The 26,036-nt window shown below is 39.3% G+C and overlaps 2 protein-coding genes, 2 non-coding genes and 1 pseudogene across 6 annotated transcripts; 1 reads left to right on the top strand and 4 right to left on the bottom strand.

Moving 5' to 3' along the window:
- Positions 1-536: 536 nt before the first annotated feature.
- On the top strand, positions 537-4,067 carry LOC147565704 (uncharacterized). Of its 2 annotated transcripts, XM_086667978.1 has the most exons (4): positions 537-1,062; positions 1,576-2,324; positions 2,551-2,952; positions 3,198-4,067. In XM_086667978.1, the coding sequence occupies exons 1-3, from the start codon at positions 662-664 to the stop codon at positions 2,622-2,624; spliced, it is 1,224 nt and encodes a 407-aa protein (XP_086524104.1). In that variant the 5' UTR covers positions 537-661; the 3' UTR covers positions 2,625-2,952; positions 3,198-4,067. The 2 variants fall into 2 exon arrangements, with proteins under 2 accessions (XP_086524104.1, XP_086524108.1); XM_086667982.1 differs by having other exon boundaries at positions 543-2,324.
- Positions 4,068-6,451: 2,384 nt separating this feature from the next.
- LOC147565703 (uncharacterized) lies at positions 6,452-10,310 on the bottom strand. 2 transcript variants are annotated; one of them, XM_086652204.1, is made up of 5 exons: positions 9,749-10,310; positions 8,792-8,955; positions 7,754-8,515; positions 7,386-7,526; positions 6,452-7,201 (listed from the first exon to the last, which is right to left on the bottom strand). In XM_086652204.1, exons 2-5 carry the CDS (start codon positions 8,942-8,944, stop codon positions 7,013-7,015), a joined length of 1,245 nt encoding a protein of 414 aa, XP_086508330.1. In that variant the 5' UTR covers positions 8,945-8,955; positions 9,749-10,310; the 3' UTR covers positions 6,452-7,012. The 2 variants fall into 2 exon arrangements, with proteins under 2 accessions (XP_086508330.1, XP_086508329.1); XM_086652203.1 differs by having other exon boundaries at positions 8,792-10,310.
- Position 10,311: 1 nt separating this feature from the next.
- Positions 10,312-21,406, bottom strand: LOC147565700 (uncharacterized protein At5g08430-like; annotated as a pseudogene).
- On the bottom strand, positions 18,630-18,746 carry LOC147565702 (U5 spliceosomal RNA). Its single transcript, XR_015231545.1, has one exon. It is a non-coding gene; the product is annotated as a U5 spliceosomal RNA (small nuclear RNA).
- Positions 19,666-19,782, bottom strand: LOC147565701 (U5 spliceosomal RNA). The gene has a single exon (XR_015231554.1). It is a non-coding gene; the product is annotated as a U5 spliceosomal RNA (small nuclear RNA).
- Positions 21,407-26,036: the final 4,630 nt, after the last annotated feature.

Genomic DNA, 26,036 nt, shown 5'->3' with positions numbered 1-26,036 from the left:
TAAAACCATAAAACAAATTAGATTTTAGGGTATACCCGAAATTTGGTTTTCTTCCTCTGGTTAAATAAAGAACACCCCACGAAATGGACTTCACATAGTGTCTTCAAATAAGTGTATAAACGTTCCTAATCAGTCGATTGAAGTGGTCGAACAATTGTATTTGAAAAAATGCAAACACTACAAATCTAGGGCAAATTTGATTTTGGATTTGAATCACACGAAGCACAGATTATAAAGAGACCGAGAGAAAGCGAGAGAAAAAAGAAGAGGCTATCGGCTACAACTTTGGTGACAAATTCACAAGATATATATATATATTTATATATAGAGAGAGAGGGAAGATGAATGAGAGGGAGAGTGTTAAAGAAGTGCGGACCGTTTGAGTCAAGTCCAAATTTTTACTTTAACGGTGACCTAACTGCGTCAACTTCGTTGTTAGGTCAAATTGTGTAGTGGGAAGTGTTTCAATCTAGAGGGGCCTTATAACCAAAACCCCAAATACGAGGGTTGCTTTTGTACGGAAGGCCCTTTAAAAAAGAATTTTTTGATGAAAGGCCCAAATTTTGGGCCCAAATACAAAAAAAACCCAACAAGGTTTATTATCTCACCCAAAACCCAATAATCAAATAATAACTCATATCAAACCCAAATACACATCCCAATGTGCAATCCGGGCCCAACTCTTATCTCTAAGATTTCCTATTTTCTTCTAAACCCTCTTTTGCCCTCCTATATATATCCAACAACTCTAACAAATCATATCTTTCTCTCTCAAAAATCTGATTTACTTTCTCTCTCCAAAATCTGTTTCCACCTTCTTATCTCTCTACCTAAACCGAACCCCAAACCCTATTTGCCACCTTCTTCTCTCTACAGTCATCATCTCTTCGATCATCATCTTCGTTTTCACCTTTCTCTCTCTAATATTTTCATCATCTTCGTTCAGTCATCACCTACAGACACAAACCGAGATACAAACCCTCTTCTTCATTCATCATATTTATTCATCTTCTCCAGCCATCAACTTGTTCGAATCACCATCTTCTTCTCCTATAAATCCAGGTAACTGTTGATGATGAAACTCTTTTTTATGAGATTGTATGCTTTTGTTCATCCTTCTCGTGTAAAGCTTAGTTTCTGAAGTGTCCGTACAGTTCTTTCGCTGTCCGTACATCTTTTTTGTTTCTGGTATAACTTTAACGTTTGTGTTAACATTTACAAATATTTCTGAACATTTGGTTACATGTTACAAGTACTTTATCATGTGTTAACACATTTGTTTCATAGCTATTAAATTAGCAGTTTGACCAACATTTGATAGAATGATCAGACATTGCTTCTTGGACCACCTGATTATACCACATATTCGAAGCATTCAGTAGAATGTTATCCATCATTTTCACATAATTTCACACATTTCATTAAATTATACGACATTCTCATTGATAACTGAACATTCATACGCATGTCCAAACATTCTCTCTGGTGCCGCGACATTACACTAGATGTTCATACATTTGTTAACCTGTTAAGATAATCAATGATACTTTCATAACATTTTATTCAATTTTGCAGTATGGAAACTGAAAGGTCACTTTCTACATCTCAAAATAATGACAAGAAGTTAGTATGTGACTCATGGGGCGACGTATTTACGGAGATTGGGCAAATATTCCCTGGTGGTGTCAAAGCTTTTCGACAAGCTCTTGGTCGTTATACCATTGCAACCAAGAACAACTACAAATATATCAAGAATGAACCATGTCGTGTGACTGCCGTTTGTTCCAAACCCGGATGTAATTGGAGAGTCCACGGGGTTGCACCATTGGGATGTAAATCCGTGTTTCTTTTGAAAGAATACGAACCGATACACGATTGTCTCGATGTTGTTCTCAAACCTGCGGATCCCAAACTCTCTAGTAAACTTGTTGGCAGCCTAATGGATGAAGACATCAGAAAACACCCAAATTGGAGTACTGCTGAAGTTAAAGAAAAGTTTCAAGACGATTATGGTGTTGAGTTGAGCTATTACTTTTCTTACGGTGGTAAGAAGGTAGCCATGGACAAAGTATTTGGGCAGGAGGGTGATTCCTATGCAAAGTTGAAGTGGTACGTAGATTCTTTGGCGACTACTAATCCCAATAGCATAATTGATTTGCAAATCGAACCCACTACCAATAGATTTGTCCGAGTTTTTATTGCGCTTCACGCATCTATCCTTGGGTTTCAACACTGTCGTCCCGTGATCTATATTGATGGAACATTCGCCAAAACACGTTTTAATGGCTGCATTTTAGCTGCGGTTACCAAGGACGGAAACGACGGTATGTTTTCATTTTCACATCGTACGTTAACATTCTAATGTTCCTGCCAACACTTGACAAAATTTTAAGAACATGATCTACAATGTCGCTGCATCCAGTGAGATGCTGCGTCATTTATTGGTGTCACTTAACATTACCACGTATGTTTAGACATTTGATCATTTGTTAATGCACTATTGCATTATGAATCAACAGCACTAATTTTGTATTATTATTTTTTTGTTAGGTCTTTTCCCATTGCTTACGCAGTTGTGGACATTGAGAATGATCATAATTGGGATTGGTTTCTGCAAAATTTGAAATTAGTGGTGGATCCGATCAAACGTTACACCTTTATTTCGGATAGACATGCTGGAATTCTAAAAGGCGTGAAGAATGTTTTTCCCACCGCTCACCACTCATTCTGTGCTTGGCACTTACGATGTAATCTAAACTTGAGAATACATAATGGGGCACGCCAGTCACGTTATTTTCAGAGTCTTATGTTTACGGCGGCACGTGCATTACCCGAGAGCGAGTATCACGCAACCATTGAACAAATGGTTGAGATGGGTGGAACCAATGTGGAGAGGTTTTTCCAATCCCTTAATCCGGAATCATGGGCAGATTCCTTTTTCCCCGGAGATAGGTATTTTGTTTACTCTTTTTCAGTTGAAATGTTGAAACACCATGAACCTTGTTACCGGCACACTTTAAGTTTACCCAGTAATTTTTTCACATTTAATCATTGCTTTTGTTATGCAATGACATTCTTTCTAGTGTTTTGTCATTCGGATTAATGTTTATACATTTAGTGTACGGTTCGAACACAACATGATTTAATATAAGCATTCCGTAAAATGTTGTGACAGACGTTATAATGTTGTCTTATAGGTATGGCGCCATCACTTCCCAACTGTCTGAGAGCTTCAACAACATGGTAAAGAAAGCCCGCGTTCTCCCTATTACAGCATTGTTGGATGCCATAAGACAGAAGATTATGAACAAGATGAGAAAGCATAGAGACGCCGCTATTGGATGGAATACATTTCTTTGCCCATCCATTAACTTGGAGCAACAAGCGAAATACAAAGTTGCGGAGACTTGGAGATACGTCGAGGCAGCCCCACTTATTTATGAAGTATATTCGACTCCACGCCATTCCGTAAATCTTGGTACTCTCACATGCTCTTGTCGGCGTTGGCAAGTAGATTCGCTTCCGTGTCAACATGCAATGTTATGCATCAACAAGACTCGGGGTGATAGTACATGTTTTTACGATCCAGTCTGGACGGTGGAGGCTTACAGAAACACATACCAACATTGTGTTTACCCCGTTCCAAATTATGACGAACCCTATACTTTTGATCCATTAACCAAGACTCTTCCTCCACTAGTTAAAAGGGCACCAGGGAGACCACGTACAACACGGTTGCAGAGTTCCGGAGATGTTACCAGGAGGAAAAGAATATGTCGCAGGTGCAACCAACCCTCTTATCACAACAGTGCAACATGTCGGGCCCAACTGTAGTTCTCATTTTTCTAAATGCTTCAACATCAACGATATGTCTCAACATGTAACAGACTGTCTGTACATTGTGTTGAATGTTTTAGAAAAATCTTTTGGTATTTAGTACATATTTTGTTCTCTTGTGAAAATGTTATAACATTCTACAAAATGTTCAGTGAATGAATCCTTACATGTCTTACTATTATTTACCATGTGTCAACATTATGGATTTTTTTGAATACATTCGTATTAATGAAGGAACATTATTACATATTTCTCAAACATTTATCAATTTGTCCCAGCATTGAAAGGAATGTTCTAACATATCTGTATATGTTCTTCCCTGAAACAAACTCTAAGGGGACAATGCATGTCACACATGTTGTTGAAGAAAAATAATAATATATTCAAATTTACTTCATATTGTTTTAACATAAACATCCCATCCAAAATCATTGTATGTTGTTAACATCCCAAAATAATTTACAAACCATATTTGTTTGTAATATAATCAAGAATGAAGTCGTTTCGGGTTTAGTGATATGAACATAACCCGTTACCTGAACAACTACTTCATTTTTTATTAAAAAAGATCCTTTACAAAAAAAACATACACAGGGGAAACTACTTCAAGCTCGGGCCATCCTCCAAGATATCGTATTCTCTTTCAAAATGTTGTGGGTTAGCTTGGCCCTCTTCCTTTGTGCCAGGGATACCCAATCTGGGTTTTCTGTACGCTGTTTGGGTCCTGTTGTCGTGCAGTCTGCCACGAGCTCTTCAATTTTCAAAATGACAAACAGACCGCAATCCGGGCTGTTCAAGACACAAACGAAATGTTAAAGCATAACCAATAATGTTTCTACAGTCACAGACAATTCTGCAACATAATGTTAAATGAGACTAAATTATTAATAACTACGTGTGTTTTTATCAAATTTCTAAAAACATATAAGTTTTTGTTCCAACATTTCCTGGAATGTTGGAACAATTTCAAACTAATTAAAACATGCATCATAATGTTGGAACAAATAAAGAGTGAGAACACTTACTTTTCTCCCTGAGTAGGGAATTCTGGCTCCCCAACGACATCTGCATATTTTTGTTGGGTTCCAAACATTGTGAATCCCACTTCTTCCATTACATCCTCGACATATGCCGCGTACTCCCTGGCATTTTCGTAACAGTCCTTGGCCTTTTTCTTGTCAAATGACATTGAATCATAATGGGTCCACCTATGGAGAAATACATTGTATATCAATAGTGTCCAGTGCCCCCCTTGCTGCGTCCCCCGTTGTTGGTTGGCAGATTGGTGCACACACAAACAATATCTCCGGTTTCCCAGCATTATTACTCAACGTACGATTGAGCATTTGTTCGATTGAAGCTTGGTTGACCTCCGACTTTATCATTGTCTGTCGAACAAACACAAAGTTATCAAAATGTTCACTCATATAAAAGATGACGATAGGAAAACATTCTAATCACTTAACTTACATAGATCTCTGATGGAACTGGCCCAGTTGATTATCTGGGAATCGCATTCTAGATTCATCATCAACATGTCGAGCTGCTTTCCACATATGTCGTTTATCCCGTCACTAAACCAGACTTTAGTACTGGAAAATGTGGAAAAAACAGTGTCACCTTTTGTAATGATAGGACATATCAGCCAATGCTAGAACATTACAGTAAGCTAAAATTAATGTTACAACACAAACAAGAATGTCCAAACATTATTGTCAGTGCATGAACATTACAGTAACCTACTCGTACCTTTTGTCACTTTTCCTGAGGAATTCTTCCATCAGACCCTTTTCATCTTCCTTGACATTCTTCCAGACTGGGCTTCTTCTCCATTTTCCAAGCTTCTTAACTTTCTCCTCTTCTGACTTTCCGGCTCCCAACTCTATAATGTCCTCTACATTGATTGTTTTCTTTTTCTCGAGTTGCTTGCCTTTCTCGGTCAAAGTTCGGGTTCTTGGCTGAGTTTTTACCCTCTTAACCAGAGAGTTTTGTTTGTTTTTCTCTTTCGTTTGAACAACTTCAGCCATTTCAACCTGTGGCTTATTTACAAAATCGTCTTCCGAAGAACTTTCATTCTCCACGATCTCGTAGTTTTCATATTCTTTGGCCACTTCACAAACCTCTGAAAAGAAAGCTGAAGGCCAAGTCAGCTGAAATTCTAGTTCTTCCGTCTCTTTTTCACCTACATTCAAAACACTTGCAAATTGCTTTTCACCTGTCCCCCACCACCACACGTTTAACTAGTCAACATTCGATAGAAAACCAAATCTTAACAAAAATCATTCTCCAATTCTTGATCAATATATATAAACGTTATCACGGATGTTCCAACATTTTACGTATTTATGCGGAGAAGAACACTTACTTGTTTGTTTCTTATTTATTACTTAGCCGACCACTCTACTGTCGTTCGTGGTAAAAGACAGTCTTCAATTGTCGTGGTAAAAGACATCGTGGGAGTACGATAGAACTCTTTTACTTACCGTTTATCAAAAAACTTGTAACGATGGCCGACCAATTTATGTTCATACCAATCATCTGACAAGTAAGTAAGAATTTCAGAGAAGATAGATTGATTGCACACAAGTTAATACGTTGCTTAAAAGAAATAAACTAGAAATAAAACCAACTTAAATCTAAAAAAAGACAATATTCATTACTTTTATAACAGTATCTCAAATGTTGAAGCATTCTGGTATTTGCTCCAACATTTCCAACTTCTTATCAAGCAAAAACAGGAATGTCAACAGAAGTAAAGAATTGCGTGAGCATTTACTCACTTGACCCAGCAACTTGGCTCTCTTTCTGCTCCTGGTTTTGCCCCTCCCCTGAAGTTTGACCCTTTACCAACTCATCAGAAATTGCCTTCTTACCCTTATTGTCTATTTCTGCTCCTTCAGTTTGGGCTTCGGCATCACTTTCTTTTTCGTTGCGGGCTTCTACGTTTACTTGTTCCGCATTTTTTGGGGCTACTTCCTGCTCCACTATCTTCTCTCCACCATCTCCACTCTCCACCTCTTGTCTAACCTCCCCACCTTCCACCTCCTCTCCAACAGTCACCAAATCTCTACCAACCTCGTCTCTAACATCCACCTCCCCTCCGACACCAAAATCAAATTCCAATACATCATTTTTCTCTCCTCTCTCTCTCTCTTCATCCTCTCCAACTCCTCTTTTAATACTTCTCTCTCTCTCTCTTAACCATCTCACACTCTCTCTTAACCAACAAATTATCTTCTCTCAACCTCTCCACTTCCTCCTTCAACTTTTCTACTTCCTCCTCATTCATCTCCTCCACCACCCTCTCCGTGAACTTTAACAACTCTTCCTCTTCCACAGACTCCGCCAGCAACTCCACCTTCACCTACAAGGAGGGATACATATGGTTATTATCTCAACACCTCTTAAAAAAATACATGCATTTAATTAAATGTGTAAACATTCATGCAAATGTTCCAACATTTCATAAAATGTCACTCAGACATCAGTTATGTTAGAACATTTATTCAAATCAAAGAGACATTATAAGAAATGTTAAAACAAATTACCTGCTCCTCTGTAATGCTTTCCAGCTCTTCTTCCAGTCCTTTAAGGAAAAATGGTTCGATCATCCATCGAGCTATTCTAGGACTGACCCCTACTTCTCCAACCAGGTCCTCATGGATCCTGGTGTGCATGCAATACCAGTACTGCAAAGAAATTAAACACTCTTAGGTCAGTAGTGTTTTTCTTTACCATCATAAGAAATGGAAACACGTGTTATAAAATGCCCAAACATTCTCCAAAATGTTTCAGCATTAGATAAGCCCCCAAAAAGAATGATGAAACATTTTATAGAATGTCAGAGCAAACTAATTTGACTTTTATCACTATAAGAAATTATGAAACATTTAAGTGCATGGTTATGAATACTTACGGGGAGAAGAGTCAGGCATCCTGAAGCTTTTGCCGGGTCTTCCGAGTGCTTGTTTATTCTCTCCATCATGTAGGAGTAAATAGCTCTCGCCCATGAAACTCTTTTCATCATTCTCTCCGTTTGGAGATTGTGATAAAAACTCCCGACAACCGAGGAGCCGGCAGCTGAAGTAAACAGGAATGTGGCTGCCATGTACATAATCCAGAGTTTCAAGAACTCAATGGCCGGAGCCTTTGTTCTTGCAGCCACATGCAAAGCCTTTTCGATGCTGGGGCCGCCAAAAGATAAAGCCTTTCCCTCTACCATACAGTCTCTGAAGTACTTGCTCAGAAACTGGTCCTTTGTGGCATCTAGGGTGACATTGGTTGGGAATGCTTCATATATTTGTCCTTCCATTGGGACTCCCAACAGCAAAGCAACATCTCCGGGAGTGAACTGAATCATCTTCCCTCCGATGTTGAAGGCTTGGCTCTGTTTGTCGAAGCAATAGAGCAGATCGTAGATGGCTTTGTTAGGCTTCTCGATAACATTCTCCTTTCGGAAAGTAATATTGGTCACTGCCTTAAACAAGGGCCCGAAGGGTGAAGCAAACAACATCTTTTTTTGCTCTTCAGTAATGTCGTTCTGCAATTCCCTCGCCACCTTATAAACTGCTTTCAAATTACATTTGTAATTGAAAGTAGTTTTCTTGATTTGTTCCTTAGCCTCGGTATGTTTGGGCTCCTCCGTCGGCACTCTAGCCTTCGATGTAAACCCACGGTGCTTCACAGAAACAATAACAGAAATGTCAGGGCATTCAACAAAATGGTCAACAGTAAACTGAATGCTTCATCACAATAAGTAATGGCAGATCATTTTTTAATGTGTCTACACAATAAGCATAGGCCAATGGTCTACACAATAATGACAGATCAATAACTGAAGCAACATTTTACAGAATGTCAACACACTAACAAATATGCATAACCATTATAAGAAATGTGAGAACACAAACATTAATTACAGGACATTGTAAAAATTTTTTATACAATAACACACCTTTGCTTGTTGGGGGCTGGCAACTTTCTTGCCTTTTTTGCTTGGCCCAGCATTTGATGGCTCTTCAGCAGGCCTCTTCCTGGGGCTAGCCCTCACAGGAGTCTGTTGTTTCTTATCAGCACCATCTCCTTTCTTTCTGTTAGTTTTAACCATCTTGGGATTGTCTGCAAAAGTTCTTATGTTTCAAACAAACACAAAGACAAACAAACGCAGAATGTATCTACACAACCAAAATGTATAAACATATACTAATTTTTTTTTTCACAACCATGAATGTTAAAAAAAAAACATTCTGTTAATCAACAACCCATAAATCTTGATCAAATGACTAAATTTCACCACAGAAACATAAATGTTAAAACAACCCTAACCTAGAAACTTGATGTAGTATCATAAACACCCAAAATGACCTTTATGTGTAGATGCATGTTTTCGAAATCACTAACAACTATCAAAATGTCTAAACATAATCTAACATTTCTTCAACACAACCCACAATGATAAACCAAATCATGCACTTCATAAAAAAAGACAGACCCCCAAAAAACAAAGACAAAGTACTAAATGTCTCCACAGAAACCTAACTTTCGGATCACAACCCTAAATGTTAAAACAAAACTAACCTAGAAGCTTTATGAAGAACCATAAACACCCAAATGGTTCCGAAATCACAAAACAACAACCAAAATGTTTTATCACAAACTTTAGAGCAGCTTAACCCTAATATTTTTTCGAAAAACAACCCAAAATGATTTATCACAGACTATACATCAGACTACAAAACTTGAAATCATAAACCATAATTGTTTGAAAACTCCCCCAATTTTTCAAACACCCCTAAAACTGTACCAAAACCCACAGATGTGAAACAAGAAACCCCAAAAATGTTCCAACAATCCTAATAATTTACCAACAACAGAGAGAGGATCAAGAGTTAGAGGAAGAACAGAGATGTACCTGTTTTTGAAAGAGAGAGAAATCGAGAGAGAGGCTTGAGATTCGTTGAAACAGAGCGAAATAGAGAGAAAAAAGAGTAGATCCGGTTGCTTAAATAGGTTTGGTTGAGAGAGATTCGGCGGTAACGTTTCGAATGAAAGAGGGTTTAATGGCTGGAGATTGTTTCGCTTGAAAAAGAGAAAGAGAGAGATAGAGATGGACCGGTTTTCTGGTTTTGATCGAGATAGAGAGGAGAGATAGTGAGCAATCGGTTGAATCAAGAGAGAGAGAGAGATGGAGAGGTTTGTGTCTCACCGGTTTGAATGAGGAGAGAGAGCGCGCGGAGTCCGAGAGAGAAGAGAGTAAGGCTGACATGACTACATGAGTGATGAGAGGGTTGTGTCTAATCAAGTCATTTTTGCTTTTTTTGGGCGGGAAATGAGGGAGGGAGAGGAGAGGTAACCATTTCTTTTGTAGGGATAGAGAGGTAAAATCACTTTTTGGGTTTTTTTTTAGATAATATTCCCTATTGGGTTGGATTTGGTATTTGGGCTCCTTTTTTGGGCCTTAGATTTATCCTCTCTTTAAAAAAGAATGGGCACCGCATAAAACTTTAAACTTCCGAAAGAATATTTCTTTTGGAAAACTGAAACATGTTCCTGGCCTTCTGGGTACCAGTTTCCATAATGCATGAACTTGATGGTAGTTCTTTCTATTAAGCATAAAACTATGTAACAAAGGGAAAGGATATTTTAATTGAAAAATTGAGCAAAAGCCTTCAAGAAAACAAGTGAATGAATGAATTTGCTAACCTTCTCCTTTTTGGTTGACAGATTCTCCATTTCCTTCTTGATCCCTAGGTAAAACCGGTGTAGTAATTTTGAAAGCATGTGTTGCATCCAACAAAGCTTGACCTAGAGGATAACATAGACAGGAAAAGATAACATATCCACTTTATCTTCTAGTAACCAAAAATATAATGTCCATCTTCAGTCATTGCCAATTGGTTTTGAGTTGGATAACCACAAACCTAGCAATAGAGTTGTGAAAGAGGGAGAAAGAAAAACAAAGGAAAATACAATAGATTAGTGTGAAACCTTCAATTGTTGGGGTTTTAGATTCCTGGTGGTATAAACCTTCAGCTTCTGCAACATAAACAGAAAATAATAGATTAAGAAACTATAGTTGTAAGAACAACCGCGACAATATAGTCCAAGTCATAAATTTGTTAACCTGCACTATCTCTCCCTCCATCTTTGAGACGGATTGGTATGTATCTCTTGGCTACATTGTCGAGAGTGTCAGCAGCACTATTAAGGATTGAGTTACGAGAATCCTTGTTTTCAGGGTTTCCTCCATTAGGCAACTCCACCGGGATAGCTTTGATCTCCAATTCGTCCGCAATGACACATGGAACTTCTTTAAGAAGCCGCAACCTTTCCTCAGGTGATTGAAGCAGCTTCCGCCTCTCAATGTATTCACAAAGCGTAGAATCGGGGTTAGAACCAATACAAGCATTTGAGTAAGTTAGAGAGAGAGAGAGAGCAGTTAAGTTGAAGCTTTCATGGCAATCGAGGAGGGAAATTCTATGCCCTCCTCACAATCCTTCCCGACAGCAGGGCAGTTTCTGAATGGGAAACAGATTCCCTATTCGAATGAGGGAGGTAACACAATACAACACCACTCGAAGCAAACCCCAAATTGGGCTTCACTATTCAAATCAAACAATACACAAGAAAAAGAATATTATCAAGATTATCAGTTCCCAGAACCTGCGTTTCTCGATGGACAAAGGGTATTGGAAGCTAAACTAGCTGATTTCAGGGAGGAACAAGAACGATGTGAAACCCTACTGGTTGGTACTTTCATAGGAGGAAAAGAACCATATTCAGTCGTTAGAAACTCCCTTGAGCGTTTCTGGCAACCTAAAGGAGAAATGAAGATTACAATCTATGGGAAGGCAGCCTATATCATTGAATTTTCACTTGAAGAAGACAGAAAACGTGTCCTCACAAATCCTCCTGCCTACATTAGAAATAAGCTTTTCATTATTAGACCATGGAAATTATTCATCGAACAGGATATTACAGAACTAGAGTCGATCCCTATTTGGATTAATTTCCATGACATACCACTAATATTTTGGAGTAAGAAAGGTATTGCTTTTATTTCCAGTTATCTTGGGCGATTGCTATCAATGGATAGGTACACGGCTGCCCAATCGAGAATGAATTTTGCTCGTGTTTGTATCGAGGTAAGTAAGAACCAGGAGCTAGTAGATTTTGTGCCAATTAAAGTGGACAATGGTAGAGAGGTAAAGATCAGGGTTGAGTACCTATGGAAACCACCAAAATGTTCAAAGTGTAGTGCTTTTGGACATGTTGATAGTTTTTGCACAACAACTGTTCGAGAAAAGTCTTCTGAGAACTTGTTGAGGCAGGCTCGGATTACTTCTAAGGATTCAGAAGCCATTATTGGTGTTGTAGATCCTAAAGTAGTAAGGATGGAAACTGACATGGAAGATGATACCATAGAAACACTTGTACTACAGGGAGATAGGACGAGTTCAATGCGTTATGGACAGGTTGGAATCCTTAGTCGTAACATAGAAAAAAGGAATTTTACTGGGGAGCAACAATTAGAGTTACGACCATCTGATATCTTGAACCAACAGGATAGAATGGAAGGTATGGAGGAGACAAATGATGTAGGCAGTCGGGTCAACAGAGAGGAATGGTCTATAGTCACTCATAAAAAAGGGAGAAATGAAGTGTTGGGAGGAGGAAACAATAAGAAAAAGATTGATAATGAGAACTCTGAACAGGTCATATCACAGTCAGCAAAGAGGCAATGTGTGAACACCACTACAAGGGAGAGGTGTGATGGAGGACAGTCACTTACAGTGGCAACCTATGTGGAAAAACCGAATGTGAGAGAGGATCGCACTTGTCGTGCGGGTGAGTCTCAGAGTGAGAATGAGTCTGGAGACGAATGTACACATAACAACGAGCGTCACGGAGCTGCTGGGAATTCCACTTTGACATATAGTGGGGGTAGAAGAGGTGGTATGAAGGAAAACAAGGTACTCGGTGCAAGACCAACCGAAGAGAAGAAAACAAAAGGTCGTAAATTAACCAATCCTTAAATGGTGAGCGTAGGCTGTTGGAATATACGGGGGCTTAATGACGATAGGAAAATAATGGAGGTTCGAGATATGATACGTATAAGAAAGCTAAGTTTGTGTGGAATCGTAGAAACAAAAGTTCTTGAAAGGAATAGAGATAAAGTACGGAGGAGTATTAACCCATTTTGGTCATTTTTAGATAATTCAGAGGAAGTTGATGGTGGTCGTATATGGTTAACGTGGGATCCACAGTGTCTCACGGTTCAGCTGGTTTATGTTTCGGCTCAATTAGTGGCAGTTCGGGTGGAGTGGAAGGAGAAAATTTTTATGCTAGCTATAGTATATGGTCATACTTTTTCGGCAGGGCGTGTCATATTATGGGAAGATATAGAGAGACTGGTACTTGAGTATAATTTACCATGGTTGTTCATGGGAGATTATAACTCAATTCTTCATGCCGACGACAAACTAGGGGGTGATGTAGTTCGCCCAGGTAACTACAGTGATTTTCTTTCTTGTACTCAAAATGCACAATTGTTAGATTGCCCTTACAGTGGGTATCGATATACGTGGACAAATTCTCAGCAGGGAACACGAAATATTTTATCAAAGCTTGATAGGTGTCTCATGAATATTGATCTTCTTGATTTATTTCCGGGAGTAAAAGCAGAATTCTTACCTCCTGGTTGGTCGGATCATACACCTATGGTGGTGTCGCTTGAGAACATAAAACGAACGGGGAAAAGGCCGTTCAAATTTTTCAATTGTTGGTTAGACGAACCAGACTTTGTTGAAATGGTCACTACTGCTTGGTCTATCCGAGCCCAAGGTAATCCGATGTACCAACTGATATCTAAAATAAAGGCAGTCAAAAATAGAATAATTCAATGGAAGGGGAGTAGATTTGTAAACATGGCCAGTCAGGTAGAGGTAGCTAGAAGCCACATGTATGAATGTCAGGAACGCCTTTTTGAAGACCCGATGAACCCAGGTTTGCGTCAGATGGAGAGGAAAACAGTCCATGAATATGTGTCGAAGATAACGACCGAGAATTCAATGAGGAAACAACAATCACGAGTGAAATGGTTGACTTCGGACGACCAAAATACCAAATTCTTCCATAATTCGGTCAAGGAGAGAAGAGCTCGTAATAATATTACTAAGATACGTCTTGAAGATGGTTCATCAACATCAGACCCGGAGGTTATTCCCACATTGTTTGTAGATTACTACAAAGCACTACTCGGGACGAGTTCACCAAATGATGAGGAGGATATTATCTTTACAGATTTCGAGTTTGACAACACCATTAATCCGGACTCAGCAGGCTTTTTGGACAGTATGGTTACCCGTGATGAAATCGTTGAGGCTTTAGCTGCCATCGGTAATGACAAAGCACCCGGGCCGGATGGCTTTACGTCATTGTTCTTCAGGTCACTTTGGGATTTAGTAGGTGATGATTTCACTCGAGCGATTCAATGGTTCTTTCGCTCGGGACGCCTATTACGGCAAGTAAATTCAACTCTAATTACTTTAATTCCTAAGGTTACTAACCCTTCTTCCATGAGTGATTTCAGGCCAATTTCATGCTGCAATGTTTTATACAAGTGCATTACAAAAATCTTGGCGAACAGGTTGAAATTGTATGCCTTATCACTTGTTAGTGAGAATCAATCGGCTTTCATTTCAGGTCGGTCAATTCAAGATAATATTATGCTGGCGCACGAACTAATCCGTGATTATGGTCGAGCACGTGGGCCTGGTCGTTGTACGGTGAAAATAGACCTTCGGAAAGCTTACGATACAGTCCGATGGTCAGCATTGATCAAGATTTTAAGGAAATTTGGGCTCCCGGAGCGGTTTATAGGCTGGGTCGAGGAATGTGTCACTACACCTCGGTTTTCGGTCATGGTGAATGGAGGCTCTCATGGGTACTTCGAGGGAAAGAAAGGGTTAAGGCAGGGGTGCCCGCTTTCTCCCTATCTTTTTGTTATGGTCATGGAGGTTTTCTCTGTATTGATACGACAAGAGTACGAAAGGGGCACACTCCGGCTGCATTCTCGTTGTCGTAATCCGATTGTTACACATTTATGTTTTGCAGATGATCTCATGGTATTTATGAGAGGTGATGTTGGCTCGGCTAATGCACTACAGGTGGTCCTTAGTAAACTTTATCGAGGTACAGGTCTGGCAGTCAACACGGAGAAGAGTTCCATTTTCTGTGCAGGCATGTCTGAGGTTCAGAAAGAAGACATTAGAGTAGTTCTCGGTTTCCAATTAGGCACATTACCTATCAGGTATCTTGGTCTTCCGTTATTAGCGTCCCGTCTAGCGTATAATGACTGCATTCCTCTTATAAATCAGATTCAAGCTCGGGTGCAGTCTTGGAAAGTCAGGTTCTTATCTTATGCAGGAAGGCTTATTCTCTTACAGACAGTATTAGGAAGTATGTTGGTTTTTTGGGCATCGGTCTTCGTACTCCCTAAGCGGGTTTATAAAGAAATAAACAGAATTTTTAACAGATTTTTGTGGAAAGGACTTGAAGAGGGCAGCAACCGTTCGGCAGTGAAATGGCTAGACGTTTGTCTTCCAAAGAGTGAGGGTGGCTTAGGCTTAAGAGATATTGAGACTATGACACAGGCAATGAATTTAAGGCATGTATGGGAAATCATAAGTGATAAAAATACAGTTTGGGTACGGTGGGTAAAGAATAATCTAATAAGAGGGAAAAACTTTTGGACTATGAAAAGTCCGGCTAGCTGTTCATGGTGCTGGAGGCGTATCCTTGGTAGCAGGGACTTAGCTCGACGTCTGGTTCAATATGTTATTCATGATGGTAGTAATACCTTCTTCTGGAAGGATATTTGGCATCCTAGCGGCTCCCTAATTGATCGATTTTCCTCCCTTCACCTTTTTTATTCAAATCTTAGAGAGGATGCTTTAGTATCAGATTTTTTAGTAAATGGACAGTGGGTGTGTTCTGATCAAGTTCGTCATGCTCTTGGATCGGATTTCGACACTATGCAGGAGGTAGAAGTTGGGGGTTTGATAGCGGATACGGTTGTATGGAAGATTACCACATCCGGGGAGTATACTGTGAAAGATACGTACAACTCTATACGACCAAAGGGTCCGAAAGTACCGTGGTCAAACCTGGTATGGTGTCATGAAGGAGTTCCTAAACACTCGTTTATCACTTGGATTGCACTCAAACGAGGACTTAAAACTAAAGCAAAATTGAAGGGTTGGGGTCTTGATATAGATGATAAGTGTATGTTCTGCCAATCTGGTATTGAGAATGATGAACACCTCTTTTTCCAGTGTGCCTTTTCGCTATCGGTGTGGACTGAATTACTAGAGATGCTCGGTATACGTAGACACCATTCGGGGCTTTGGGCTGATGAAGTTAATTGGTGTGTGTCAACTTTTCATGGAAACTCATTACTTGGTCGTCGTGGAAGGTTGGTTTTTAACGCTTATTTCTATCATATTTGGGCAGAGAGGAACAACCGAGTGTTCAGGAGAGATTCAAAGTCAGCACAAGCGTTATGTATGGTGGTGGTTAGTGAAGTTAAAATAAAGGCGACTGCGTGGAAGACAAAGCCTAGTACGGTAGGGGGCCAACTGATCCTTGCTAACTGGAATCTGTCAATGACACCGAACATACGGGCACCCAAATCCTGTCGGTGGCATGGACCAACAAATGGTGAGGTTCTTATAAACACTGATGGTGCTTTCGACGATTCAGCTGGGGGTTATGGAGCAATTATTCGAAATTCAGAGGGAGATGTACTTGTGGCGGCAGCAGCTAGGACACACCGAGTTTCAGTATTGAAGCATGAGTTACAAGGTGTTTGTTTGGGTCTTCAATTAGCAATCAAATGTGGGCTGAGAAGAGTGGGAATTGCCACCGATTCCCAACTAACAGTAGACATTCTTACTAACAACAACAAAAATCCGCCTTGGCAAGTTATACGTTTAGTAAATGAGATTAGGACTATATGGGATCAGTTTGAGACTTGTTCGATTAAACATGTGTATCGGGAAATAAACCAGGCGGCCGACTATCTGTCGAAACTGAGGACACAGGAGGGAGTGTCAGAATACACGACACGTGATCTTCCTTCCGAGTTGCAGCAAATAGTGAGAGATGATCAAAGGGGTGTAATTAGAATTCGGTATACTTAGGGATTGTGTGTTAGTGATGCTTTCCTTGTGATTCTTTTGTTTCTTTCGTGTTCTTAGTTTTTTTGTTCGGGGTCGGGCCCTTTAAACCCGTTGACAAATTCAAATAAAAAAGCGTAGAATCGGAAAGCAAGTCAAAGGGTAACATGATGCAAATCTTGTACTGAGTGAATTGTATGAAGTCCAAATAAACAACTACTTCATTGCTCTAGCCAGAATTCCCAAGAAAGAATCAAAAAAGCATAAACCAAGAAAGAAACTTGATTTCGACGCTATAACTGACCGATAATTCAATCAAACACCACTACTAAAACCTGTTTTAGCTTTCACGAAATAACACGACAACAAACTGGATTTCAAAGGATATTCTCTTCGCCAGCCCTTCTCATTTGCTCGATCAATTTGGTTTTGCAAGAGGAGAAGCTCTCTCCCAATCCACTGTAAAGAATTTGTTTTAAAGGTAATGCTAGACTTACGACCCATAGCCGAAAACTTGTTTACATAAGAAGCATTGGTTTCAAAGTTATTCCTAACCCAATGCTCGATCGTGAAATGATATGGGACAAATACTAGAATCTTAGTTGTGATTTTAAATATTCGGAGGTTGAGGAATCTTACATGATTCGTTATTTCCTCGTGTAGAATTTTAGCCTTCTCTTCAAACTCCGACTGTCAAATGACATACAACAAAACAACATCACGAAGTCATTTACTTTTTGGAATATAGTTACATAAATGTTTAACTAAATAAGTATAACTACTTTCATCAAAAAAATAAAAATAAGTATAACTACCACTTCTTAGAAACATTAAAGCTCTCAAGGTAAAGAAGCAATCAACAAGATCAACACTCATTCACTTTACTTCATATAGACAACATTCACAGTGGAATTCTAATATTTGAGTTCTAGTAGATAACTTGGATCATGATCCAAATAACACAATGGGTCCTATTTTTCTATTATTATCTTCTTCAACAGTACTATATCCAGCCAGTTAAAGGGACTGAGCTTACTACCTTTTTTAGGTCTAACAAGTATCTCTACATCTGCCAAATCTAAGTAGTGATAGTCTGACATATTTTGAATCTCGCCTTCGGTTGATTGGGAACATTTGTCTTTCCACGGGAGAGACAAACATCTACACAAATGAAGTGTAGCAAAAACTCAAGTAAACTATACAATAAAAATGGTGAGTCCACGCTCGACAAATTGCTTTCAGTCCGCCCTTCACTAACACCCCATGGTGACTGGGCCTAATCTATGTTCTTGATCAACACACACTCAGGCCAGTCCGAAGCCCAAGGGAGCGCCAAAAGAGGGCGAGCCAAGACAGGCGCCTACAGAAGCCTTCCAATAAAATATGGTAACTCTCCATCTTGCACAATCTCTCATTTGGTCTACTCACATTAGTAGATTGCCATACCTGAATCATAACTTTGCTTGAAATGGGGACCAACCTCACTAATAACATCAAGCTGCTTCAACTAGATGATTTTCCTGGCTCATACTCAAGTACACTAATCACACTCAGGAGAATTTGTCCACCCAAACGAAATTAACCAATAAACTTTTTTTATTGAAGTTTGTTAAGGGGTTTCTTATTTAGAAAACCCTCCAAAAATAAGCGTATGCCACATATAGCAACATGCACACGGTATTCTTTAGTAAAAGGCGAAAGAATAGTTCGCTTTGTGCATATTGCATGGCTGCGTGATTTGAACTGTTCCTACTAGTATTATTATGTATACAAGCTAGAAATGTTAGCCCTTAAATAGTTCCAATGTGGGACTTTATTCATTTCTTCTATACAACCTGTAAGAACCATCTCTGAAGCAATTATTTTTTGTTCTACCACTACATTAGAATGAATTATTTTAAAGCTCATGGGTAGTTAGCGTGTATGCTAAAATGACAATTACAATATTTTCTCGTAGCGACAGATGGTATCTAAAATGCACAAAGAAGAGAAGGATGGAGGAGAGAATGGGTCCTTATTTATTAAAAGAATCCCAACAACGAAGATAGTTTGAAGTTTAATACACCCCTTAGCAACCACGTAGAAACCAAAGTAGCGATGACCCGACACACAAGTTTACACCTACAACCCATTAGCATGAAGTCCAACAAGAAGCTCCTCTAAAAAAATAAAGCCCCCTTCTTTGCATAACATACTCATTTGGTTGTGGATCTACTTTCCTTTTTGTCTACAACCGAGAGATATCAACATCTTTCTGCCTACAACATTTGGTTGTGATCCACTTTTCTTCATACTGGGTAGAGCTATCAATGTCCTTTTCCTTCTCTCCAACTTACAGCGGAAGTCGGAGACATATCAATATTCTTTCGCATGCAACATATTCCGCCCGGAGAGACGTCTTTTACCCATGGCAGAGGCCAAAGAGATATGAACATCCTTTCCCCGTACAACATTCTGTACCAGAGTAATGTCGATATAGTGACTGCTCTTTGTTTCATCCTCTTCCCCGTCCAAATCCAAAAACTACCACCATATATCTCCCTTTCTCACTTCAGTATGTATATAGAAAGAAAAGAGACCCATCTACCAAAACGCTAGAAAGGACCTTCTTGAAGCAAGCCCATGAACATTTATTTTAAAATTTGTTAAGGGGTTTCTTTGACAGAAAACCCTCCAAAAATAGGCGTATGCCGCTTTAAGCGACAAGCACACGGTATTCTTTAGTAAAAGGCGAAAGAATAGTTCGCGTTGTGCTTACCGCGCAGCTGCGTACTCATTACATTTCATTATCAGACCTTTAGTATATATGATAGCAAAGCCACTCATTGACTACTTCCCGATGTGAGACTTTCTTTTCGTTTAAACATATTCAAACTCTCTCGCTCTCTAAATTAGAACATCTCTGGTTAATCACTATATATTTACACTGACAATGGGGAGGAGTAACCTAAAAAGGTACCTTAGATACCCCACGCGTACACTGATTTCACACAGGAATTTGTATGAAATTGTATTGCCAAAAATTTGGATTACAGCACTTACAATCGTTGGCCTTTCCAGCAATCCGTCTTTCACTCTCTGACGCAAGTCCTCGCACTTTTCCTGCCACCAAGATCACAAAGTTGAAACTTAGTAACTAATATGACGAGATTACTCATCTGGCGTTAGGAGAGCATTTATAGACACCCCTCTTTTTTACTGAGGCCAACCTTCTCTCTTCGCGCCACACGGACTAGGCAAATTCATGGGTACTCGAACTGGGCCTAATCCATGTTGGGCTTTAACAACACAAACTGAATCCAGTCCGAGTGCCCTCGGACTGCCTAGTTCATAGGCCTCGGGCAGAGTAAAAAAAGGTGCCTGCATTTAGAGGCACTCCGACGTTAATACTCATGCCTTCAAAGGGGATTGTTCGACTTATTTTTACCTCAGTTATATCATCCTCTGACAACATGCGATCAGAAATACCACCATTCCTATTTGAAACTTCAAGAATAACTTCGGAAATGCTTTTAGCTGTCTCTGCTGTCTTCGCAACCCCTAAGAAGACCAAACAATACACTATTATTAGCTAAAATTGATCAAGAAGGAAAAAGAACATGGTTTAATTGGATGTGTAACAATAAATCAAGTCATAGATACTACAAATATTTGTTAAGTTTGTGGTCATCCAATACAAAATCAAGTGCTAATAAGTGGAAAGGACCTATGCATTATATTGTTAGTTGTTAGAGTGCTTCTTTCCAATGTGGGACTATTCTCACACGCGGCACTAACATAACAGTATTACCTGTGACTTGCATTTGGTAAGGATTTTTCTGAAAATAGTCATTTGGATCACATTTGACTCTCACAAAGCTTCCAACTAGCTTGTCTTCAAATGAGTCTGGCTTCTTGAATAGATCCTCAATTACACTCTTTTCCAAATAAACTAGTTTCATGTTTTCAACAATTATAGAAGCAAAACAACTTCTTCTCTGGGCAGTCTCCTTTTCCTTGCTTCTTTTGTCCATCGTGCTTGCCGTTCTCTGCCTTTTGCAAGTATACAGGACTCGTTCGGACTTATCACTGAACTCCTCATCGTCTGCGGACGAATCCAGGTTCTCAATGAAGTGTGGGTTTACAGGATCATATATTCTTTTTCACGAGTTCTTTCCAAAAACAGAGTGGAGTCCTTTGTCACATACAATCTTCTTTTTGTTTTCGGGGTGAGTGAGTTTGTTCTGATGGATATATGTCTTGATTATATCATAAACTTCATACTGTGACAATGGCTTGGTTGTGTCGTTCCCAATGGAATTAAGAAATTCTATGAGAACCCTTGATCCCCACCCAATGAACTCCTTTCTCTTCTTCATTTTACTTTTCACCTTTGGTGATTCCTCCACCATAGAGGCATAGATGATAAATCTTCCATTCTATCCTCCATACTAGCCTCAGAAACTAAGAAACAGAACAATTATAGGTTATTTTGCTTTAAACAGGAATTTCTTTATCCAATTTCTCACTTTTGTTGGTGGGGTGTACCAATGAAGATGGTATTTCACGGTTCAAGGTTCCCGAATGCTAGTTCATTTTGCGCAGAACATATCCTTTTTATTTTCTTCTGAACTCTGATTTTAACTCATTCACATTTGAATGAAAATGGATAAAGAAATTTGATGACTAGTTAAAACACAAATCCAGTTAACATCTCAAGACATCCAAATAAACATCCAAGTAAGATTTACAATTGAAGTTAAATTATCCAAAGACTATGCCTGTGTCTGCGTCCTCCTCCTAGCCGGTGTCTTTGCCTTCGTCCTCCTCCTAGAAGGATCTTCTGCCTCTGGCACTGGGGGTGCCTCCAATAATGGCTTGTCATTCAAGATTTGGTCAAGGATTTCAATTCCTGCATCCATCCCAGACACCTTGGTTGTAGCAATGGCATTTCGAACACCTTCTCTCTGAAAAATCAATAGAAGTTCTAATCACGTATATTTTCATCATTAATAAACTTAACCATATAAAAATAATGGTTTAAGTATACTTACGTAGTAAGCAATTGAACCTATACAGCTTTGTGCTCGGATCGTCCTTCGATGGGCTGGATTCTGAACCTTCGGGTGTGAAACTCGGCTAAACCACTCTGAATATTTGTCATCGGCTTCCCACGCTGAATTAACCCGCTTTGACCTCTCTTTCTTGTTGAGGAGATGATGAGTCCAATTATCCCAATACCATGTGTGTTCTCCATAATCCTTTACCTCGCCCCTCTTCTTCTTTATGATCTCAAAGGTGCGGCAGGGATGTGTTGAACGAATCCAAATTGCCTTAATACCCTCTCAGGGTGATACGCCTCGGCAACATCATCAAAAATGATACAACCATTGTAAAAGGAGAAAACTGGGGGAGTCGAACCACCATTACCTATGGCTCTATATGAGTCCCAAGTAATCTGAATAATAGAATTATTTGTTCTTAATAGAATGATTTTAACATGCAAAATACTATAATTCATAAAATTTTACCTCTGGATCTTCTAAATCGTCTATCATCTCTCGGAGTTTAACCAGTCTATCCTTTTGGTTTCCCTGTGTAACATGCTCCGTCCATCTACACATCAAGGGCAAATCTGAAAGAAGATCGAAATCCTTGTTCGGAGTCGACTGACCAAGCTTAAAGTGGTCGTCAATCCATGCCTGTACAAAAAAACAATTTTTACTACAAACCATCTTGATTCATATTAAATATAAATCAATAAACTTAAAACTGAGGATAGAAGTACCTGGAGAAGAGGAAGATAACCCGCCATTTGCCCACCCTTGGTGGAAGCATGACCAAGTTGTCTGTAGAGATAAGCAAGCACGGCTGTGCCCCAAGAATAGTTAGGGATTTCAGACAAGTCCATCAGAAATCGCAGGTAACTAACAGGCACCTTCGAACCACTCTTATCACAGAAAATTGTTGATCCCATAAGATGAAGAAGGTACCCTCTGACGCAAATGTCCTTCCTCTTCTCATCGTCATTGTTAGAGCTATCCGAACAATTCTCCCTTAACCACAACATGTGGACACTCTTTGACTTATTTAATTGCATTTCTTTTATGGCTGCTTTGGTGGTCACCCCTAACCCTTTCACAAGAAGAGCACATTCATCCAAGTTAAGACTTGTAACCATCATAGATTTACCTTCAATCTTAAGTCCGGTAATACGATACACATCCTCAAGTGTGATCGTCATCTCCCCAAAAGGCATGTGAAATGTATTAGTGTCCTCGTGCCACCTCTCACTGAACGCCGTAATAAGAATTCGGTCTAGTTTTTTATATGAGTACTTGGCGATTTGTAGAAGTCCGGAAGCTTGCACCTTCTCGCGAACTACTTGACACTCAAGTTCTATGTCCCATATGTGATCCTTCTTCAATGTTCGTGTAGTTTCATGTCGAAGGGCCCCCACTTGCACACCAGATGCATGATTATGTATCCTCAAAATCGGTCGATCCTACCACAAATAACTGAACAATAAGTTTGATTAAAGGAAGGAGAAACATAAAGTTATCAAAAATTGATTTTTTGAAAAAAATACATGTAATTCGCCGTTCCAAATCCTATGTGCAACATGATTCTCATAGTTCTTGAGAAGGCTTCGGTCTGTTGGCCCTCCTGGAAAAGAATCGTTAGGACCAACTGTTACCTTCTTCTGAGATGTATCCTCTGTCGTATTAGACGACTCCCCAGCTTCATTGGTCGAAGGGTCGCGCCTTTGCTTCTTTCTAGTTCCGCCTTCCTCTTTCTTTCACTTCCCCTTGCAGGGCCACGGCCAGTTATGACTAAAATGAAGCCAAAAAAGAGAAATACATTAAAATTAAGCCAAACAATACTTGAGAACAAAGGTTGATTAGAAAACAAAGGTAGTAAATATACATTCTTGAAGGCAATACCGAAAGGATACACCTGTTGGAATCGGATCAGATTTTGGATCAGTTAAAGTCGTCAAACTCAGAAACGAAGCACGCCATTGCGTTCGTCTCGTCGAGCTCTTAAGTTTAGACTCAAGAATCACTCAAATCCGATTCCGGATGAATGAGATATTCAAGTTTAAAGTTTGATCGATTTTTGGTTGATTTAGGGACTAAATCGCAATAAGGAAAAGTTGGTTTGGGGGCTATTTACGCAAAGAGGACACGTCCAGATCAGACGGCCCAAATCCCAGCCGACACGTCTGTTGCTAAAGAAGTGACCCGTCACTTTACTTTCCAACAGATGCGTCCCTAAAACCCAACAGAAGTGTCCCTTATGAATGCATCTATTCAAAACCTATTTATAGGACCCAAATCAACTCCAAATTCCAATCCGTTTTTTCCAGAGTGTCAAGCATTGTTAGAAGATCATATTATAGTATCTAAGAGAAAGATTTAGCAGAGTTTTCAAGGAGTTTTATAAGCAAGAAGTTTGGTCCATTTGCATAAGTCAGAGGTTAGTATACTTTCAAGTTCGACTGCTTTCTGATTCGAAGTACCATTGAATCGAAAGGTTAATCGTTGTATCCTGGGAGACAAACGCCGGTAACTGTTTGGTACTATACAGGGCGTCAATTGTCTTAAGGAAAGAGGAATACCTCGCCTCGATTAAAAAATTATTCTTCTTCTAATCCTCCGATGTTCTTTTTCTTTTTAGTCTATCTGATTTCTTAATCAAAGACATTCTGATTTTCCAAATCAGAAGTGTGTTGATTTTTTAAAGTAATAAATCAGTAAACACAGAAGGATACAATTCCTCTTTCCGATCTTAAATCGATAGTGAGATTCGACTACGAATCATCTGTTCTGGATAACAGACATTATCGGTTAGAAATACGAAAGATATTGAGTTGTTTTATTCCTTAGTTTTTCTCCATTAATTTGGAAAGAAAGTGTTTTTGATTAATTTACAAATAAAATCAAAGTAGTAACCAGTTTCACCAGTGATTCGGTTATAGACTCGCTGAGTCAACTCGTTGAATCGGTACACCGAAACCAACAATCTTAAGACAATTGAATTACTTCGGTATACTGAACTAATTTTCTATGTCAGACAGAAATAGAGATGGCAACAACTGGTGAAGCCATAACGAAAAGTGTTGGTCCTGTCCATGCCGAAAAACCGGAGAAGTTTAAGGGCATCGATTTTAAGCGATGGGCACAGAAGATGATGTTTTATCTAACCACTTTAGGGTTAGTAAAATATCTGACTGAAGACCAACCAGTCCTTTGAGAAGACGGAGATATCCAACATACTTCGGCCGTAGAGGCCTGGAAGCATAGTAATTTTTTATGTAAGAATTACATTCTGAATTCGTTGGATGATGGGCTTTATAATGTGTATTGTGTTATTGATAGTGCAAAAGAATTGTGGAACACACTACACAATAAATATAAAGCCGAAACTGCAGGAGTGAAGAAATTTATCGTTGGAAGGTTTCTGGACTTTAAAATGGTTGACTCTAAACCAGTCATAACCCAAGTTCAAGAATTCCAAATAATTCTTCAGGAATTAAAGGCCGAATCATTGGTAACAAATGAAGCCTTTCAAGTCCGAGCAATGATTGAAAAATTGCCTCCGGGTTGGAAAGACTTCAAGAATTACCTTCGTCATAAAAATAAAGATATGAGCCTTGAAGAACTTATCCTCAACCTTCGAATAGAAGAGGATAGTCGTACTGCAGAGAAGAAGACAGAGAAGTCTTCAAATACTCCAAAAGTAAACGTCATCGAAGGGGGACCAAAACTAAAGCGGAAACGCTCGAGCCGTGAAGTGGGCTCAGGAAAGCCGACGAAGAAGAGTTTCGACGGCAACTGCTTCAACTGTGGCAAGAAGGGGCATCTTGCCAAAGATTGTCGCTCTAAAAATGACAAGATCAACAAGAGAAAGAAAGCTAAGCATCAGGCTTCTCTTGTTGAAGATGAAGATGTCCAGAACCTGTGTGCAATGGTTACTTGAATCGAAGATGTGGCTGAAAAGTTTCAGAATATGAACCTGTGTGCGGTTATTTCTGAAGTT

The sequence above is a fragment of the Eschscholzia californica genome, unplaced genomic scaffold (assembly GCF_041429995.1).
Source record: "Eschscholzia californica isolate CP2 unplaced genomic scaffold, dmEscCali1.0.p SCAF_1, whole genome shotgun sequence".
Lineage (NCBI taxonomy): Eukaryota > Viridiplantae > Streptophyta > Magnoliopsida > Ranunculales > Papaveraceae > Eschscholzia > Eschscholzia californica.
This window is presented reverse-complemented; position numbering and strand designations above follow the sequence as displayed.

Bases quoted from the DNA above. Each gene is read 5' to 3' on its own strand.
- LOC147565704 (XM_086667978.1), top strand. From the start codon at position 662: ATGTGCAATCCGGGCCCAACTCTTATCTCTAAGATTTCCTATTTTCTT. The intron at 1,063-1,575 runs GTAACTGTTGAT...TCAATTTTGCAG, and splicing joins TTCTTCTCCTATAAATCCAG to TATGGAAACTGAAAGGTCAC. The intron at 2,325-2,550 runs GTATGTTTTCAT...TTTTTTTGTTAG, and splicing joins TACCAAGGACGGAAACGACG to GTCTTTTCCCATTGCTTACG.
- LOC147565703 (XM_086652203.1), bottom strand. From the start codon at position 8,944: ATGGTTAAAACTAACAGAAAGAAAGGAGATGGTGCTGATAAGAAACAA. The intron at 7,527-7,753 runs GTAAGTATTCAT...ATTTCTTTGCAG, and splicing joins GATGCCTGACTCTTCTCCCC to TACTGGTATTGCATGCACAC. The intron at 7,202-7,385 runs GTAATTTGTTTT...CCCTCCTTGTAG, and splicing joins AAAGCATTACAGAGGAGCAG to GTGAAGGTGGAGTTGCTGGC.